This window comes from Pteropus medius, unplaced genomic scaffold (genome assembly GCF_902729225.1).
Source record: "Pteropus medius unplaced genomic scaffold, Ma_sr-lr_union100, whole genome shotgun sequence".
Taxonomy (NCBI): Eukaryota; Metazoa; Chordata; class Mammalia; order Chiroptera; family Pteropodidae; genus Pteropus; species Pteropus medius.
In genome coordinates, this window is record NW_024344378.1 from 46712161 (window position 1) to 46730711 (window position 18551).

General features: G+C 35.9%; 2 protein-coding genes across 3 annotated transcripts in view; one reads left to right on the forward strand and one right to left on the reverse strand.

The window, feature by feature from the left end:
• Positions 1 to 3479: 3479 nt before the first annotated feature.
• Positions 3480 to 17301, forward strand: NUDT13 (nudix hydrolase 13). 2 transcript variants are annotated; one of them, XM_039872103.1, is made up of 9 exons: positions 3480 to 3631; positions 8573 to 8664; positions 11205 to 11344; positions 12559 to 12693; positions 13527 to 13633; positions 14425 to 14550; positions 14691 to 14802; positions 15464 to 15627; positions 16648 to 17301. In XM_039872103.1, exons 2-9 carry the CDS (start codon positions 8582 to 8584, stop codon positions 16846 to 16848), a joined length of 1068 nt encoding a protein of 355 aa, XP_039728037.1. In that variant the 5' UTR covers positions 3480 to 3631; positions 8573 to 8581; the 3' UTR covers positions 16849 to 17301. The 2 variants fall into 2 exon arrangements, with proteins under 2 accessions (XP_039728037.1, XP_039728038.1); XM_039872104.1 differs by having other exon boundaries at positions 15473 to 15627.
• Positions 14848 to 18551, reverse strand: part of ECD (ecdysoneless cell cycle regulator) — a 33437-nt gene continuing 29733 nt past the window's right edge. The window contains exon 15 of the mRNA XM_039872099.1: positions 14848 to 16713. Within this exon, the coding sequence (XP_039728033.1) occupies positions 16706 to 16713 (8 nt within the window). The 3' untranslated portion in view covers positions 14848 to 16705. The remainder of the gene's footprint in view (positions 16714 to 18551) is intronic.

The window sequence follows — 18551 nt, forward strand, 5'->3', positions numbered from 1 at the left end:
CTCACTACTCCTTGTCATTATCTGCCTTTCTGATGTGGCCGTCCTAGTGGGTATGAAGTGGTATCTCATTGTGATTTTGATTCGCATTTCTTTGATGGCTAATAATAATGTTGAGCATCTTTTCATGTACTTATTGGTCATTTTTCTATCTTCTTTGGAAAAAGTCTATGCAGATCCTTTGCTCATTTTAAAATTATTTATCTTTTTATTACTGACTCATAAGTGTTCTTTCTATTTCTAAATACAAATCCCTTATCAAATACATGGTAATAATTTTTCCCATTCTGTGGATTGTCTTTTCAAGTTCTTGATGCTATTGTTGGTAGCACAAAACTTTTTTGATTTTGCTAAAGTCCAATTTTTTCTTTTATTACTTGTGCAAAAAAAGGTAACTGAGATTTTGACCAGGATGAACTAATTTGTAGATCAATTTAGGGAATATTGTCCCCTTCGTGATATTATTTTAATTTATGAACATGAGATTATTTCTATCATTCCAATATTTTCCAATATTTATGTTCAGTTCCCCTGCCCCACACACTCAGTCAGAGATAAAACTCAGGTTTATAGTACATTATGGTAGTCGAGGCTATAGGTTCTGTCTGGAGTCAGACAGGCTTGGGTTAAAATCCCAGTATGGACTAGCTGTGTAATATGGACAAATTATTTTACTTTTCTAAGCCTCTGTTTTCTCATCTGTAAAGTGAAAATAATAATACATATCTTGTAGGATGTAAGGATTAATGATCAATATGTGGTACACTTTGCATAGTGCCTAGAACACAGTAAATGCTCAGTTAATCTTAGCTGTCTTAATCTATTTGGGCTGCTATAACAATCCCACAGATTGAGTGGCTTATAAACAATAGAAATTCACAGTTCTGGAAGCTGGAAGTCCAAGATCATGGTGCCAGCATGGTTGGGTTTCAGTGAAGGCCCTCTCTCAGGTTGCGGACTATAGACTTCCCCCTGTATTCTCACTTGGAAAAGGGCCAAAGGAGCTGTCTCAGGCTTCTTTTATAAGGACATTAATCTCATTAACCAGGGCTCAGCCCACATGACCTAATCACCCTACCCCAAAGGCCTCACCTCCTTACAGTATTATACTGGGCATTAGGATATCAATATATGAATTTTGGGAGGATGCAAACATTCAGACTATACCACTATTTTTTTTTATTATTATTATAGCACTTAACACTTAGTTGCTCAAAAATATAGTTATTTTGATTTTAAAAAATTATTAGAGCACAACTTTCTCTAAGCATGCTTCCCCATCTCTTTGGAATTCATTGGCTTTATATCTTGTTTCCCTCAAACTTTTTCTGCCTTCCTTAAAGATTGTCAAAGCATGCTTCTGTCATACTTCCCAGAATCCTTCTAGAGACAGACTTTGATAAAAAGCTTAAGTGCTAATGGAGAGGTTCCCCCCTGCCACCAAAAAAAACCGACTGGTCAACTAATCAGAGCAATTATTACTCTTCCTTTCTGTATAACCTAGGTATATCTTAACAATGACATTCAGGTTTTAATAACTCTTTTCTCCTACAGTCTTATCTCCACATCCGGAGTGATTTTTTTAAAATGTAAGTCAAATCATCTCACTTTCCTGTTCAAACTCTTCTGTAACATCCTATCCCTCTCAGAGTAAAAACCAAAAGCATTACAATGGCTCTGTAAGAATTCTAAGACTTGTAAAGCTGTACATAATCTGGTGTTGGCTACTTTTTGAACTCCTCTTTAACAGTCATGCTTTGTCCCTAGCCTTTCCTCAAAACTGCCAGGCACATTTCTGCCCCAGGGCCTTTGCATTTGCTGATTTTTCTGCCTACAAATCTCTTTCCATAGATATCCACTCAGTTTCTTTCCTCAGTTCCTTCATGGTCTTCACTCAAATATCACCTTATCAATGATGTTGACTAGATACATAGCAAAATCCTCCCTGCTCTTATCTTGCTTAATTTTTCTCCATAACACTTATAACCACCTGACACATTGTACTTGTTTTCTTATTTGTTTCCTCTTCTAGAATGTATATTACACAAGGACAGAAATTTTCATGTTTTGTTTTCTGCTATATCCTGTGCCTGTAACAATCCAGGCATGTTTGGTATTCATTAAATATATGTTGACTGAATGGCCTTAAAACTGTCTTCTTGTATAAGCAAGTAACTTTAGTAGTAAAAAGAGAACAGTACCAAAGTAGTTTTACTGGGAAACTGCTTTCATTCAAATGGAATCCTCTTGCCCTGGTTGATCGAGGGATGTAATCTATCATAAGTTCAAACACATCTAGACACAGTCTTGTCCGTTTTAATTGGCCGAATTTCATGAAATGTTAGAACTAATTCTATAGTGGGCAGACAGAAAATTAGAGATACAGAAAGGCTGAAAGTTATCTGATTTCCTGCCCCAAACTCCTCCCCTTTCCCCACAAATACCTGTGTATGATAGACATTCTGTGTATGATAGGTTCTTGTTATTCAAAAATGAATCTAAAGCAAGTAATAACAAATGTTGGAGAGGATGTGGAGAAAAAGGAACCCTCATACACTGCTGGTGGGACTGCAAATTGGTACAGCCACTATAGAAAACAGTATGGAGGTTCTTCAAAAAACTAAGAATTGATCTACCATATGATCCAACAATCCCTCTACTGGGTATTTACCCCAAAGACTTGAAAACTCATATCTGAAAAGATATTTGCACTCCAATGTTCATAGCAGCAGTACTCACGGAAGCCAGGACATGGAAGCAACCAATGTATCCTACGATAGATGATTGGCTAAAGAAGCTGTGGTCCATACATACAATGAAATATTACTCAGTCATAAGAAGAGATGAAATACTGCCGTTTGCGACAACATGGATGGACCTCAAGATAATCATGCTAAGCAAAATAAGGGAGACAGAAAAAGTTGAAAATCACATGAGATCACTCATATGTGGGATACAAACCTAAAAGCAACAAATGAACAGAAAAACAAACAGAAACTCATGGACATGGACTATATGTCCTACCAGACAGCAGGAGGTGGGGGAGGATGGGGGAGGTAGACGGGGTAAAAGGGGTCAAATATGTGGTGACAGAAAGAAATTTAACTATGGGAGGTGAAACACACAGTGTAAATATATATATGCCTTACTGTTAAAGTGTACAGATGAAACTTACTGGGATTTCTTTAACCAATGTCACCATAAAAAAAAAAAAAAAAAATGTATCTAAAGCTACTCTGCCTTCTCCAAAGACACAATAGTTCTTCTGGTAATGGATTCAGAAGATCTTTGAAGATCATGCTTCTGACAATCATGGTTAATTTTGCAGTTGGAGGACATAGCAGCATGCCTAGAGATTGAACTATAATTCCCAGAGTACTTCTCTAAGAGGATTCTGGGAAGTGTGGCAGAAGCATGCTTTTGACAATTGTGGTTAACTTTAAAGGGCCTGGTAGATGACATAAAGTTTAAACTACATTTCCCAGAGTGCATCTCTGGGAAGATTCTGGGAAGTGTGGCATTAGCAGCAATGGTCCCTCGGAGGAAGGAAGGCCCAACTTCCCAGGGAAGTTTGAAGTTTTCTGGTTTCTGCTGATTATTGAGGCTTGTGACAGCACTCCCAACAGAATTCAGAGTGAGTACAGCAGGACAGAAACCTGTTCAGGTTCTAAGTGCAGGAGTGTTTTGCAGGGACGCATAATCAGAACTTAAAAAAAACCCAACTCTGTTACAGCATTTTGCGATTTTAGCTTTGTCCCCCTTCCTTCTTGCAGAAACCAAAGAATGGCCAGTTTTGCATCATAACTTGTGGAACTATCTTATTAACTACAGCTAATAATTTTCTGATACTTTTTGAAGAGTCATTTAAAAACGGAATTTGCTAACTTCTCGGCATTGTGTCTGAATTATTTTTTAATTAGAGAGGAAAAATTAGTTTTTAGAAAGTAAACCATAAAGCTGGTCAGTGAGACCTTCAAACCTATATCCCAATGGTCCCTCAGTTTTGCGTATTTCCCATCCCATTCTGGTCCACAGTAATGAAAAGACTCTGAAAAGGGCTCTCTCAAACACTATCGAAGCTGGCCTCTTGGTGAAAGTAACCACAGGGATTCAAGATGGGCCTTTTTGCCATGCTGTAGTGCTTTATAAATTAATCTTTCTTCTATTAAGATGAACAGGATGAGAAATGTGTGAATCATTCATTACGGGGGGTTGAGAGAAATTGTTAATCATAAAGGACTTGCCTCATCATTTAATAGTTTTCAGTAAAAATAACATTACCTTTAATCTCTATCAGTCATTGTACTTTTTAAAAACATAAATAATAAATGAATGTTGCAAAATACTTTCCCATGTATTTCTTATCAAAACATAAGCTTTGGAGCCAGATATCCCTGGGTTTGACTCTGTTGCTCCCTATATTGTGACCTCAGATTGATTAACTTCTCAAAGCTTTATCGTTCTGTAAAATGGGATAAATTCATTCATTCATTCATGCATGCATATTGTGTTTTACACTGTGATAGGGACTGTGCTAGACGCTGTAGATAGGAAAGATGCTATCCTAACCTTTAAGGATTTTACAGTCTAACAGATCTGAGAATTAGGTAGTTAGATCCTGACATAGTTGTAATACTCTTTAGATCCATATTCTCTCTTTCCTTTCCTTATGAGAAGTGAGACAGAAACCAAGTTCTGACAAGTTAGGTGACAGCCCCAGATCAAATTCAGTCAGTGGGAGAGACGAGAATAAAAGTACCTGAGTCTCTCCAATGCTTACTTCTCTGACCCTTCCTTGCACTGTAAACAAAATAAAAGGCCTGCCTGAGCTTGTCATATAAAGTAAAATAATGGTGCTAGTATTTTCTGCCAGATTTACTTTATGAATAGCGAACTTTTATCCTCAGTGTGCTATCAGGCATAAAATACAATAATAGTTGCCAATTCAAACAAAAAAAACTATTCTGTTTGTAATGTGGCATTTGAGTGGCTAGCTGAATGTGAGTATAGTAGCATGTTTTACTAGTTGTTTACCAGCATGTTTATGAAATCTGAACCTTTGGGCCAATACATTTTGAATAATGCATCATACTGAAGACCCCCCAAAGACTGAAAAATCACAAACCATTTCAGAAAAAAAGTAGCAGATTTTTCCTGCACAAATTTCTAAATAGTATAAGTAAGAAATTATATTTTCATTCTAAAAGTAATCCCACACATCCTAATGACTTAAAAGAACCTCTTTTTTGTACTGAGGTTCAATCTGAATGACTGCTTTAAAGAGAAAAGCAATAAATATAGCAGTTGGTTTGTATAATGTGTTGTGGTGATCACATTGTGGAGAATACTGTAAATGTACTATAATATTTTAAAAATTAGAATGGTCAAAAGTAGAGTAAAATTACAATAAGTCAGCACGGGACAGCAGACATTTTACAAAAAGAACAAGGACTATTAAATCTGAAAATGCTTTCAATCTCTATAGTGATCAAAGAAATATAAAAGTTTTTTTTTAAACTAAATACTATGGTTTTGGTTTATAATCTTGTAAGTGCAGTAATGTGTGGAAAGAGCCATATGATTTTAAAATAAATTTTGTCCTGACAATTCTACTTTGGGTAACTCATCTTAAAGAAGTAACTTGAAAATATCAGCACAGGTATTTAGGTGGTATTTTATTTCTGGTAAAATCAGAGCAAACTAAATGTCTAAAATCAAGAGAATGTTTAGCAAAATCAGGATGAGTCTGCTTGAATGTAATATTATGTACCCCCCAAAATTACAAAGATTCTATAAAAACAGAAAATTGCTTATAATATTTTTCATAAAAGCAAGCTGAAAAATTGTGTCCTCTGATTATAATTATGTAAAAGTTGTATCTGTAAAAAGACTAGGAAATACATACTAAATTATAAGATATATTTATATGGTGATATTATGAGTATCCTCACAATTCTGTTTTCCAAATGTCCTGTAATGTAGTTAATTTTATAATTTAAATGATCTATTTGAGGAAAAATACAGTTAAAGCTGAATTTTAAGGAAATCATTTTCTCTTCTTCGACTTTAAAAAAGTCTCTATATTGTTTTTATATAAGAGGTATATAAAAATATATAAGGGACTACTTAGAAAAGGAATTAGACTTACTCATTATTTACCAGGCTATGACTGTACCAATAAAGGTGCAATTCTCAGTTAAAATAAGTCTGAGTTTCCTCTTAATTACTGATATTTTTTCAAAGCTACATTGAGAAATTTACTATGTTTTCTACAAACTCTGAGACCATCCCATAGGTTGGCAGCTCATGATACTCCACAATGGGTGAGGTTAATTTAGTAGCAAAAACCAGGCCAAACATCGGGCAGCTAAGTGCAGTGGGCCACACAGGTTAGTTGGTAGTCATACCTATAACCAGATAGCCCTTACAGTTCTTAGGATTCAAGGAGCTCACCAAAGCAATTCCTTTGGCTCCCAGGAAAGGTAACAAGGTGTTACTGGGAACAATGGCCTGGAAATAGCCTCATTGTACAATTAGTCCCAGGAACTACTATTATAGTTTATTTTATTGTAAAAGGAGTATGTATACATGGTTAAATTTTTTTTAAAGTGCAGAAATGTATAAACTAAAAATTACAGGTGCCTTTTTTAACCACTGTCTCTATCCCACTCTCCCAAATAGTCCCTGTTAACAGTTTGGCATGTGTACTTCTAGTCACTTTAAAAACATAAATACCTATCTAATTTATATATTCTGGTGTGTGTCTGTGTGTGTGTGTGTGTGTGTGTGCGCGTGTGTATGTATATATATGTATATCTCCTTTTCTTTATAAATTAATTAGATCATGCTAAACTAACCAAATGTTACTTGCTTTTCTTATGTAATATATTCTGAATATCTTTCCCTCTTACTACATATATATTTTTCTACTGTTACTTATATTTATTTTTAACAGCTATGTATTATTCCCTTTTATCATAATTTTCAGTTAACATTCCTGTACATATCCTTTCCTTCTTAGGATAAATTCTCAGAAGTGGAATTTCTAGGTGAAAAGAAATGTTTATTTAACATTTTGATAGATGTTCCCAAATTGCCGTCCAAAAGTATTGTACTGATTTACGTTCTCAGAGCTGTATATGAGACATAAACATTGACTTTAAATACATTTCTTTCTGCCTATCACACAAGTCTTTGTGTTATTAAAATAGTGATTATACTTTTAATACCCTCCTGGAATGCTTTGTAACCCACGTATCACATATCGCCTTCCGTGAAAGTTGTTTATTTATTTTCTCTCTCCTGCTGGAGTCCCTTGTGGGCAGGATTTTCATCCTGTACATTTTTGTATTCCTTAAGGGCCCTTGAATAAAGTTAGTACTCAGTAAATACTTTGTTGAACGTCATTTGCTAAATATAATTTACCCTTGGCTAGGACAAAGGTAGCAAAAACTGTCCAAGGATTAGTCACTGGTGTTTCAAAATTATGCAACCAAGAAGTAGGCCTAAACTTTAGATGTTCCTCAGTGTTTTAGTATCAAAGCTTGCTATCCTTGGGCTCAGTTAAAAGGGTGGTTAGTTATTTAACTGTATTGATTTTTTTTGTTTCAGTAGAACCTCTTGACTTTTTTATTAATATGAAATATAATTTTCATAGGAAATAAAATATTGATATATAATTTAAAAGGAATCTGTCTGCAGAATGTATTCTTAAGATAGAGCAATTTTTTCCTCTCACAATGAGATGCAAAAAATAGAAAATATCTTAGATCCATGTAGATTTACAGAGCTACCTTTTGAAATATTTTCCAAATAGCCATGATTTTATATTTTTCTTATCTACAAGATTCCTCCTACTTCACATTCAGAAGGACTTTGGTTTCATGTATTCTGAGAAACTTGGCTGCATTACTCTGGAGATACTCCCAGGGTTACTTGGTCTGTTAGAGTAATGCTAGCTGCTGTAACAAACTTTGAAATTTCAGTGGCTTCATATGGTAGAAGTTTCTCATTCACAAATTATCTTTGGTTGGCGGGTAGCATTTCTACATGTAATGGTTTAAGGATCCGGGCTTCTCCATCTAACGGCTCTGCCATTCCAGAGTCTTCCAAGCAGAAGGGGAAAAGAGGATGGAAAATGTTTATCCACTTCTTAACTGCTTCAACCTAGAAGAGGTACACATCACTCCACTTACATTCCATTGCTAAGATTTAGTTTTGGCCCTACTTAGACACAAAGGAAGAGAGAAATGTAGGTCTTGGCTTGGCAACTACCTCCCAGCAACAATTCCACAAAATGGAAGGACAAACACATATTTCTTGGGGATCGTTAGCTGATTCTCAAAACACATTAAGTAGGCAGAACAGCTTTTAATTTTGTAGATTAGGAAAGAAAAGTTAAAATCCCACTGCTGGTTAGTGGAAGAAATACAATTTAGAAGCCAGATCATCTGATTCCCATTCAATTTGTCTTTCCTTAAAAGTAATCTTTTTCTGGCTTAAAGGATAACTCTCTTGGTGATTCATTACTTTAAATTGGCTACTATAATTTATTTTAACTCCTTTTTCTTCTAAGGAACTGAGAATGTCTCTGTATTGTGGAATTGCTTGCAGGAGAAAATCTTTTTGGTGCTATAGGCTGCTGTCAACCTACGTCGCTAAGACCCGGTGAGTTTTAACCAAACTGAACTCTGATTATTCTATCTTTGGCCCATTAAATTATAAAAATCTCAAAATCCTATATTGAGGATTAAGGTTGTATGATTACATATAAGGATATTCATTGAATATTATAATTGGAAAAATTCTAAACAAACTAAATCTCCAATATCTAAAATATCTGACATACTTAAATATAATTTCTATGAAGATAGGAACTTTATTTTTTGCACTACGGTACTCTTAGTGCAAAAAACAGTACCTGGACATAGTAGGCGCCAAAGTATTGTTAATAAAGGACTTCTTTGTCTCAGTCTGGGCATATTTGAAATATGTGAATTTGAAATCACGCAGTTTTGGGGTTTATATTTGTACTATCTATATGGTATGGCCCCAAAACCCCCTACCTAAGAAAATAATTTAAGTAGTAGTCCTAGACTTATAATACTCCTGGGGCCCCTTGGAGAAGCAAATGTAAAATTCCTCTGGAGGGATACATTCACAACTAGGGCTTCCCATGTGGAAAGCTCTGCCAAACATGAGTGCCTAGTTCAAACTTTAAAGGCACATAAGTGTATAATCTAATATGAGAAAGAGTGAGAACACAACACAATTGCAGTACTTGTTTTAGATATTGTTGGGCATTTAGGTTATTTGCAGTTCTTGGGCTGAGACTCTGAGAATAATAACAGAATTATTAGTCTAAAAGATGAGTATGTTGAAATGATTAAATATATTTAAAAATGAATCAAAATCATGAGAAACGAATAAAATTCTATCAATAAGAAATATGGTGTGAAAAAATGTTAATCCGTTTAAGAAAAAAAGGCTACAAATTAGTAGATATGATTCTGAGTAGACCTATAAATGTATAGATGCATAATACTGATAGTTTGGAGAATTCCAAGGTGTAAACAGTGATCATCTCTGAGCTGTGAGATTCTTGGTTTTCCTTTTTTGAAAAATTGATTGCTGTATTTTTTGATTTTTATAGACTTATTTTTTACTTTTATAATAATAAAAAAAAAGTTTAAGTTTGATCTTAGTTTTATGGTTTCCATGCTATTACAACTAAAGGGGAAAGTGAATTTTTTAAAAATGTGTTTCTGATCAAGAAGAATATAAGAAATTGTTTGGATCTCAGTTCCAGTTCCAGAGAGTCCCCAGGTTTAAGACCTTAACCTGGGTGTTTTGCTTTTTAGGGTCATTAGGGCAAAGTACAGGTTGTACCACTCTTTTTGTTCTTTTACGAAGGCAACTGTGTTTGTTCTATTGTTTATTTTTGGTAGCTTCTGAGTGGCACATGTCTCTCCTTTGACATACACTGAGTCTTTGCCCCAGGAGGCTGTAGTCACTCATAAGTTTAAAAATATCACAAGTATGAATATGTCAGGTTTCTTTTGTGTTTATAGAGAGATCATTGTCACAGTCAAAAATAGGTTCCTAAAGATGCTGCTGTGGTGTATTTATTATTTTGCTTTGTAATATTATGTTGTTAGTTCTACCTACTGGTGTTACGAAAAAAGGTCCCTAGTCCTACAGAAAATATCTGTAAACTGTGTTTCCTATCTAAGTGACAAAATATGCCATATACCCAAGAGTGTTTCAAGGCTTTCAACAGGCAAAAATGGTTATCCCTAAGGCCCCAGAAGGAGAATCCACAGCCAGTCCCCACTGAATCATGTGGACCCTGACCTGATTCCCAAGGCTCTTGAAATGATAGACTTGGGCCATCCTTAATGAAGGTACCAGGAAAGCCTATAATCTGCCCCAGTACTATTTCTTTTAGATAAGCTAATTATATAATGTTCTCTTTTCTACATTTTTATTTTGGCTACTGAAAATATTACTTATTAAATCATGGCTTCAAGTAATGCCTTCACTTTCTCATCAGTGGTCCCTTTGGTAAGGATGAGGAGCAAATGGTGTCCACCTGGGGGACTAGATGTTTGAAACAAGGGTAGATTGAAGACAAAATTTGCTCTTTATATTCCCTAGATTGAATGAGAGTTACTGAAGATATAGTTTGCTCTTTGTCAGCAGTAATGAAATCTGCTCCCATCTCTAGGTATTCTGTGGTTGATGTTTCATCACTGTACTTGTTTTCCTTTCAATCCACTGCACATAAATTCTTGCCTCACAGTGTCATGTTGGCAAAGTACCTTGAGGTTCAATTGAGTAAATATTTATTACCCTTAAGGTTCAATTCAATAAATATTTATGGAATTGAGCCATTCAATATGCCAATTACTGGAGATACAGAACTAAGGCAGACCCTGCCCTTAAGGAGATCATAGTCTTTCAGAGGAGACAGACAAATGAAGATAGTACATGTGCACCCACAGAAGTATTGGCAAGGTATACTGTAGGACAAAGGAGAGAATGATTGCCTGTAGCCACCTCAAATCCTTTATAGAGCAATTTAGGAAATAATTAAATAAAAGGAAATAACTGTGAGAGGAGAGGGATGCAGGAACAGAATTCTCAAAGATGAATGTTATACAAATAACTAAATATGGTTTTGTAATGTTTTATTTCCCAAAATACAGATATTTATTTGAACTGAAGGAAGATGATGATGCATGTAAGAAAGCCCAGCAGACAGGAGCATTTTACCTCTTTCATAGCCTGGCTCCTTTGCTTCAGAAATCAGAACATCAATATCTGCCCCCCCAGCATAGCCTATTAGGTAAGTCCAAAGTGGACCAGTAGAGTAGACCAGCCTGTGGCCACTCAGCAGAATTCAGTCCATATTGAATCTCTGAGAAGGATCCTTCAACTTTAGAGTCCAGATTTTTCAAACTGCTTCTGCGGATTATTTAGTGTATAAATCTAAACATTGTTTGGTGATGGTATGAACCACTACTGCCTTAAACCAGGGGTGGGCAAAACTGCTGTCCAAATTGGAACTCGCTGTGTTCTGTAAATAAATTTTTATTGGAACACAGCCACACTCATTCATTTACAGATTGTCTATAGCTGCTTTTACTATAATGGCAGAGCAGAGTAGTTGTGACAGAGCCTATATGGCTCAAAAGCCTAAAAGATTTTGCCAACCCTGGCCTTAGTCCAGTGATTTCCAGCCTCTGTGGAGTCGAACACTGTTAAACTGGCCAAGATGTACATCATGATTTCATTTCTTCTAGAAAGGTCAAAATTAAAAGGGAATTAAAACTAATTTGACTCAAGAACTCTTTTAGGGTAAATAACTAGAGATACCTAAGCCATTGGGATTTGGCTTTCAAGATTCTAACCTTAGTTTTATGTGATGTCACTATACACTGATTTCTAAATACATTGACAATGAATTTCTTCCGTGAGTCAGATATTGGATAAGTGGTTTCTGGCAGTGCAGAATATAAGCATGCCCACAGTAGGCACTAAACATTTTGAGATTTAGCAATGTTATGTTGTATTATGAGCAAATAAATGTAAGTCTTTCATGCACAGGAGGATAGGTTTTCACTCTATATAGCACTTGTTTTATATAGATTGGGATCTCACTCAGATGAATATTCTACTTTGCCCCCCAAAACAGCATAATCTGGAGACTAAATTATAGTACTGATTTGGTCTCTACCGTTTTAATTGTGACACTTTTTCCCCCCAGTGCCATAATAAGTTAACTATCATGTATCTTTTGAACTAGTGATACAATCATAGAGTAATACAGTTTTACATAGAATTGCTTCTTTAAACTCCTCAGATTGCTGATGAGGAAATGGAGGCCTAGAAAGGTTAAGTGGTTAGACCAAGATTATGTAGCTAATTAGCTGCAGGGCAATGACTGGAAGCCGGTATACCTACTTTAAGCTGAAGTAGATGATTTCCTATAAGTTTAATATAGATTTGGTGGTTTAATTAAAGCCCATGTTTTTCTCTGTTCTCATTTTCTGTTCTTAGAGTTGGAAAGGCTCCTGCGTAAGTTTGGACAGGACACACAAAGAGTAGAAGATTCTGTGCTGATTGGATGCTCTGAACAGCATGAAGCATGGTTTGCTCTGGATCTATGTCTAAATAGCTCCTCTTCCATAAATGGTACATAGCATTATTCCTAATGAGTACTTTCCAGTGGTTCTGACTTAAGGATTTCACATGATGGTAAAATTTCAAAGAAAAGTTTATGAATACAGAAAGGTTATCAACTTTCTAGTTTTTTTAAAGTTAGGACATAAAAAAAAAATACTACCATCTAATATTATCATCACTTAAAAGAAAATAAAGGACATTTTAAAGTTTTCTTTCTAAGCTAGGTGGTGGGTACAAAGATGCTTATTGTATTATTCTCTGTACCCTTATACATTTTATCTGTCTTAACTATTTCATAAGAAACATTTTAAAATTCATGACATCATTCTTAGTTCTCTTATCAAACAAGTGAATAAACATTTTACCTTGGAGTAGCTCTGGGTCTTCAGACCTGCATTTGAGAACCAGTTTGCTATAGCCTCATGGCTCCTATTAGGCTTTTCTTCTCTTTCAGGACGTGGGTGCAAACTTAATGCTGGAATGAGGTTCGGATAGCTTAGAGGTGCCATTTCATCCCTTTTCCAGGGATAGTGTATGGCTAGTGCAAATTTTCTTATTGCCCTGAAGAGGATCTTGTGATACAGTACTATGCTGTAATGTTTCCCAAATTTGCCTGAAGAATCACCTGGTGCTTATTAAAAAATGATTTCTGGGCCTCACCCACCTGCTGTTCACAGTCTCCAGGTAGAGGCTTGGGAACTTATGTATTTTTTATTTTCCCTAGTTGAGTATTATTAGGTGATTTGGGAAACACTGTTCTAACAGGATATACTTGAGAGAGGTCCCAGAGCAAAGTTTGACATTTGTTTTATATCTTTTTTTTTTTTCTTCTAATTTTCTAGCTTCCTTACAGAAACCTGAAATGGAGACGGAGCTCAAGGGATCTTTCATTGACTTGAGAAAGGCTCTCTTTTGGCTGAATGTGAAGGATGCCTCCTTGCTATCCACGGTAGATTCTGATTTCTCAGTTTTGTAGGAAATTTAGTAAAGCAGTACATAAGGGCAAATACATGCATGCATAACAAGGGTAGAGCTACATCTGATTTCTTCTTTGGCAGACTAAAGTCCTTCCTACAAACCTTGGCAGAACGACAATGTGCTGTAGGGAGATTGCTTGTTCTTTCTTTTGCCCTTGTTTTTGACTGGATCGCTGTCAGGACCTTTTTCTCCTAAGGAAATGGCAATGAGATCTATCAGCTTTATAAATATTTTTAATGACCCATAGCAGGACATATACAGCATCGTATTTTTCTTATGAAAAATTATTTTTTATTGCTTTAATGACTCGTCTTCACAGCCTTACATTTCACTTGCTAAATTGCTTTCGATTGTCTACTTAAAGAAATATCTCTAAACATTTTTTATTTGCAAAAAAAATATATCCAGCTTTATTGGGGAGGAATACATGTTGGGGTGTTCAACTATATTGGAAATGTTTTCTTTTTAAGCTGGGTCTTAAGTATATAGGTGTTAATACTTTACATATTATATATATATTTCAAATAATTTGTAATAAATTTAAAAATATGCTTTCTTTTATTCATATGTCAGGTGCTGGAGGAATATGTTCAGATAGTTTCCTTATTTGGATGTTTAAACAATTAATAACCATTTAAAGTAGATGAGCTGGAAAGGAATTAGCATTTCCTTTTGAGTTTCTCTAAATACTAGGTCCAGCACTCTTATAGATGAGCCCTACATTCTCTCCAAATGAAACCATGCCCATCCTTGTATTTCTAGGCTCAGGCGCTCCTCCGTTGGCACGATGCTCATCAGTTCTGCAGCAGAAGTGGGCAGCCCACCAAGAAGAACATGGCAGGCAGCAAGCGTGTGTGCCCTTCCAATAAGATCATCTATTATCCACAGGTAAGTATTGCTTTAAAAGGACAGTAATCCAAGAAGGATGGAAGCCTGTAATTAAAAGGCTTTCCTTAATTATTCATTCCTTCATCCCATTAACAGACCCCCAAAGCCCTAGCGTCTAAGTTTCCATCCCCTTTTCCTAGATGGCTCCTGTGGTGATCACTCTGGTGTCAGATGGGACTCGATGCCTGCTTGCCCGCCAGAGTTCCTTTCCCAAGGGAATGTATTCTGCCTTGGCAGGTTTTTGTGATATAGGTAAGGAGTTTAAGGCATGTACAGATGACACTGGAAGACACAAAAGCTTATCAACAGTAGTTATTTGTCTTGGAGTCTCAAGCACATTCTTCCATTCCGACAAGAAAATGGCATTATAATTTTCCAATATTTTACAGGTAAACTTTCAAACATACGGCATAGTTGAAAGAACTATACAGTGAAAACCTATACACTCAGTACCTAGATTCTGTAATTTTTTTACATTTACTTTATCACATACCTATCTATCCATTCCTCAGTCTTTTTTGATGCGCAGATTGCAGAAGTTAGTATATTTCTCCCTAAATAGTTCAGCATGCATAATATTAACTAGAATTTAATATTTACTTAAAGGGGTTTTTTCCTATTTATTGGGCTAAAATTTGCAAATGGTGAAATGTGGCATTAGAATTTTATTAAAGCTGAGAGCAGCAGTAACCTCTCTACTGACACTCTTTATTTTGCATTATAACTGACTTTGTAGGTTTAAGAACTATAGTTCAGCACCCAACTCCAGACTTGATTCCTACTGTTGTAGACTCAGAGATTTAAGGCTCCCCCAAGTATTTCATTGACACTTTGGAGCCAGTTCTGTGCTTCTTTCACAAATGGGCATCTGTATCACCCTTCCTACTACAGGGCTGTCCTGAATTAATCTAAGTGCTTGTAGGTGAAAGTCTGGAAGAGGCTGTCCGACGAGAAGTTGCAGAAGAGGTGGGATTGGAGATAGAAAGACTGAAATTCTCTGCATCCCAGCATTGGCCTTTTCCCAATAGCTCCCTCATGATTGCTTGTCATGCAACTGTGAAACCAGGGCAAACAGAGGTAAGTTCTGATGCTTCTCTTATGCTTTGATATTTCCTTTGCCTCATCCAAGCTTGTCAGTAGGTGCTTATTAAGCCCCTGTCTGGTACAGCATTGTCTAGATTATAAAACGATGTATAAACTATGATTTAAACCCTTAAGGAATTTGCAATCTCATAAAGGAAACAAACAATCACCATAAAAACTGGGAGTGCCAACATGATCACCATTCATCCTTCATATATTTCAGTCATGAGAATTTATCTTTCATCATCAGGACTTAACAGAGCATCTTGTGTAGAGTACGCACACAATAAATATATTAAATTTAATGATTGATTTCAGGATTAAACTTATTGCTCAAGTCAGTTAGGATGTTGTGGATTAGTAATTATGCTTAATAATTATGAATTATATAATAATTACAGGAACTTCTGCTTGAAAGGGACTTGGATATTGTATTATCTAACCTTATCTTCCTCGTCTGTAGCATCCCTGACAGATGATGTGGTCCCTATCTGCCAGTCTGTCTATTGTGTGTTTTGGTTTCTACTGACTATCTAATCTGTCTCAGCTTCCCAGTTTGTATTACTTTGCTTCTTACAAAGCAGTTACTATAATTTTATCATTAACTTTTATCCTTTGGAGTAACATTTGTATGTTCTTTTTAAATTGAAAGTTATACAACCAATAGAGGCACAAAGAAAAACAAGAATTATTCATTATTTACCCCTCAATTTTAACCACTCTTAATATTTGTAGTATTTGTTAAGTAATACTTAATAAAATAGTATTTGTACTTCCAGAATTTTTTAAATGGGGTTTAAAACTATTTTAAAAATTTATATACTTAACTCTCATCTCTTAATTATGCCTCTTTTGTTTCTGGACAACATATAGAACTGATTATCTCCCAATACTGTGGATCCTGGGTATTATCTTCTAAAATTGTTCAGTTCTGGAGCCATTTTCTCACCTTTGGCCATAGTATCTAAATTTTGTAGCTCCTAACCTTCCATTCTGTTTTTCCTTTTCTTTCAGATCCAGGTGAACGTGAGAGAACTAGAAGCAGCTGCCTGGTTCAGTCATGATGAGGTGATCACAGCCCTGAAGAGAAATGATCCATATACTCAGCAACAGAATGAGGCTTTCCCATTCTGGGTGCCCCCCAAGTTAGCCATCGCCAACCAACTGATTAAAGAGTGGGTGGAAAAATCGACCTATTCTTCTCTGCCTGCTTAGCTCAGATCAGGCCATATAGATTCCCTTCTCAGTATCCTGGAGAGGCATATCAGAAATCAGTTGATAACGGGGAAGTGACAAAAGGCCATCTCCAGGCTAACCTCATAATAAGGCAGAAGATAAGCCTACAGCAAACCTCAACAAGCAGTGTTAAGGAAAGAAGTTCTTACTCATAGACAATCAAAAGTGCCAGTGTGAGAAGAAAAACTGATGAGATGACAACTGTCAAAATCAGAAGAAAAGCTGAATTGTTAATTTGGATGTAGGCCCTTGTTCACCCATTTTCTTCTAGGCCTTGGAAGCAAACATATTTTGGCATATGGCTTGTTAATAGTGTGTTTATAATAAACTACCAAAATGTGCCTGGTATAGTTTGGTTAAAACTTTTATCTTAGTATTGAAAATATATATAGCAAATCTCAACTCACTGAGTTACTTTTTATTCTCGCAGAATTAAGAAAAATAGCATGACATAACATTTTTGAATTCATGTACAGGTAATTAAATTGTACCTGGTAGGTAAATAAAAGTCATATTTCTTTAAGTCATCTGAAGGGATGAGGAAAGTGGGAGCTAAGGTCTTCCTCAGAGTACTCTGTATCAGATGCAATGGTGTTCTATTGAGGTAATTGCAACCCAGTGGGGCCCAAGATGGTAAGTCTTTTTTTGCTGTTACTTACTCAATTTGTAACCCAAAGAAAAGATTATCACTTTGCCATTCCTGTTTTCCTAGATGTAAAATGGTTGCTGCTATCTGCACATCAGTAAGTGCTGTAACTTCAACTAAGAGATTAGTGAGGATGAACCATTTCTTGAGTTTTAGCTGATAAACTAAATTTAGGAGTTTTCATCATTCATAGATGCCATTCTATACCTTGTCACAGGAAGACAAGGAAGAAATAAAAAAAATTTGTATACCTTTGTTCAGATGTATTTTTCTGTCTTATGAAGTGAGGAAATTGCAGAAAGTGAGAATTTGAAGGAGGGAGGGGAGAAAAAGAATCTATTAGTGTGACAAATGTTTAAGTCTAGGTTCCAAGTCTGTGGAACAACTGAAGCAATGTGCAGAAGAAATACTGTTAGAGGTCAGTTTGAAAAGAGGAATGGCCGAGGAAAGAGTTGTATCCTCGGGTGATTTTAGGAACTAACTTGTGATTAAAGACACAAGTGCCAGAGACCCTAAGATTACTCACATATCATGGTCCCATTAGACTAAGAAAAAGAGATTCTAGAACTAAAAAAGTTGAAGCACCGAATTTCCTTTTGATTCCAAAAGGTCATTGTTCTCACTATTGCCAGTAAACCATCATTGCTTTGAGGGATGTCAAAGTGCCTTCATTAGGAAATGTTGAGGGATATGTGATGGGACTTGATTGTCATGTTACACTGGCAGTTTGCCCTGACCTGAGCTGAACCCAGCATGTAGAAGGGAAAAGCACTCTCAAAAGAGAAGTCCTGAGATTTCTTCATATCTTGCAGTTAGAAGAAAACAGTTCAGGGTCCATGTGTATTACCGTCTCCCAATCTTTTCTATCTCTATGTGGGTGTGTTTGTGAGTACATGTGTACACATCCCCAATCTGAAAATACAGATAGAAAGGGGAGTGTGCGGGATACCTGGTTATGAGTTTCTCCAATTTACCATGGACTAACTGTTTGCTTTTGGATTAATGTGTTGTTTTGGAAAAGAAAAGATGAGAGTGG

Excerpts from the sequence above, each read along its gene's own strand:
- NUDT13 (XM_039872103.1), top strand. The coding sequence starts at position 8,582 with ATGTCTCTGTATTGTGGAATTGCTTGCAGGAGAAAATCTTTTTGGTGC. Across the intron at positions 14,551-14,690 it reads AGATCATCTATTATCCACAG|ATGGCTCCTGTGGTGATCAC; the intron begins GTAAGTATTGCT and ends CCCTTTTCCTAG. Across the intron at positions 15,628-16,647 it reads TGAAACCAGGGCAAACAGAG|ATCCAGGTGAACGTGAGAGA; the intron begins GTAAGTTCTGAT and ends CTTTTCTTTCAG.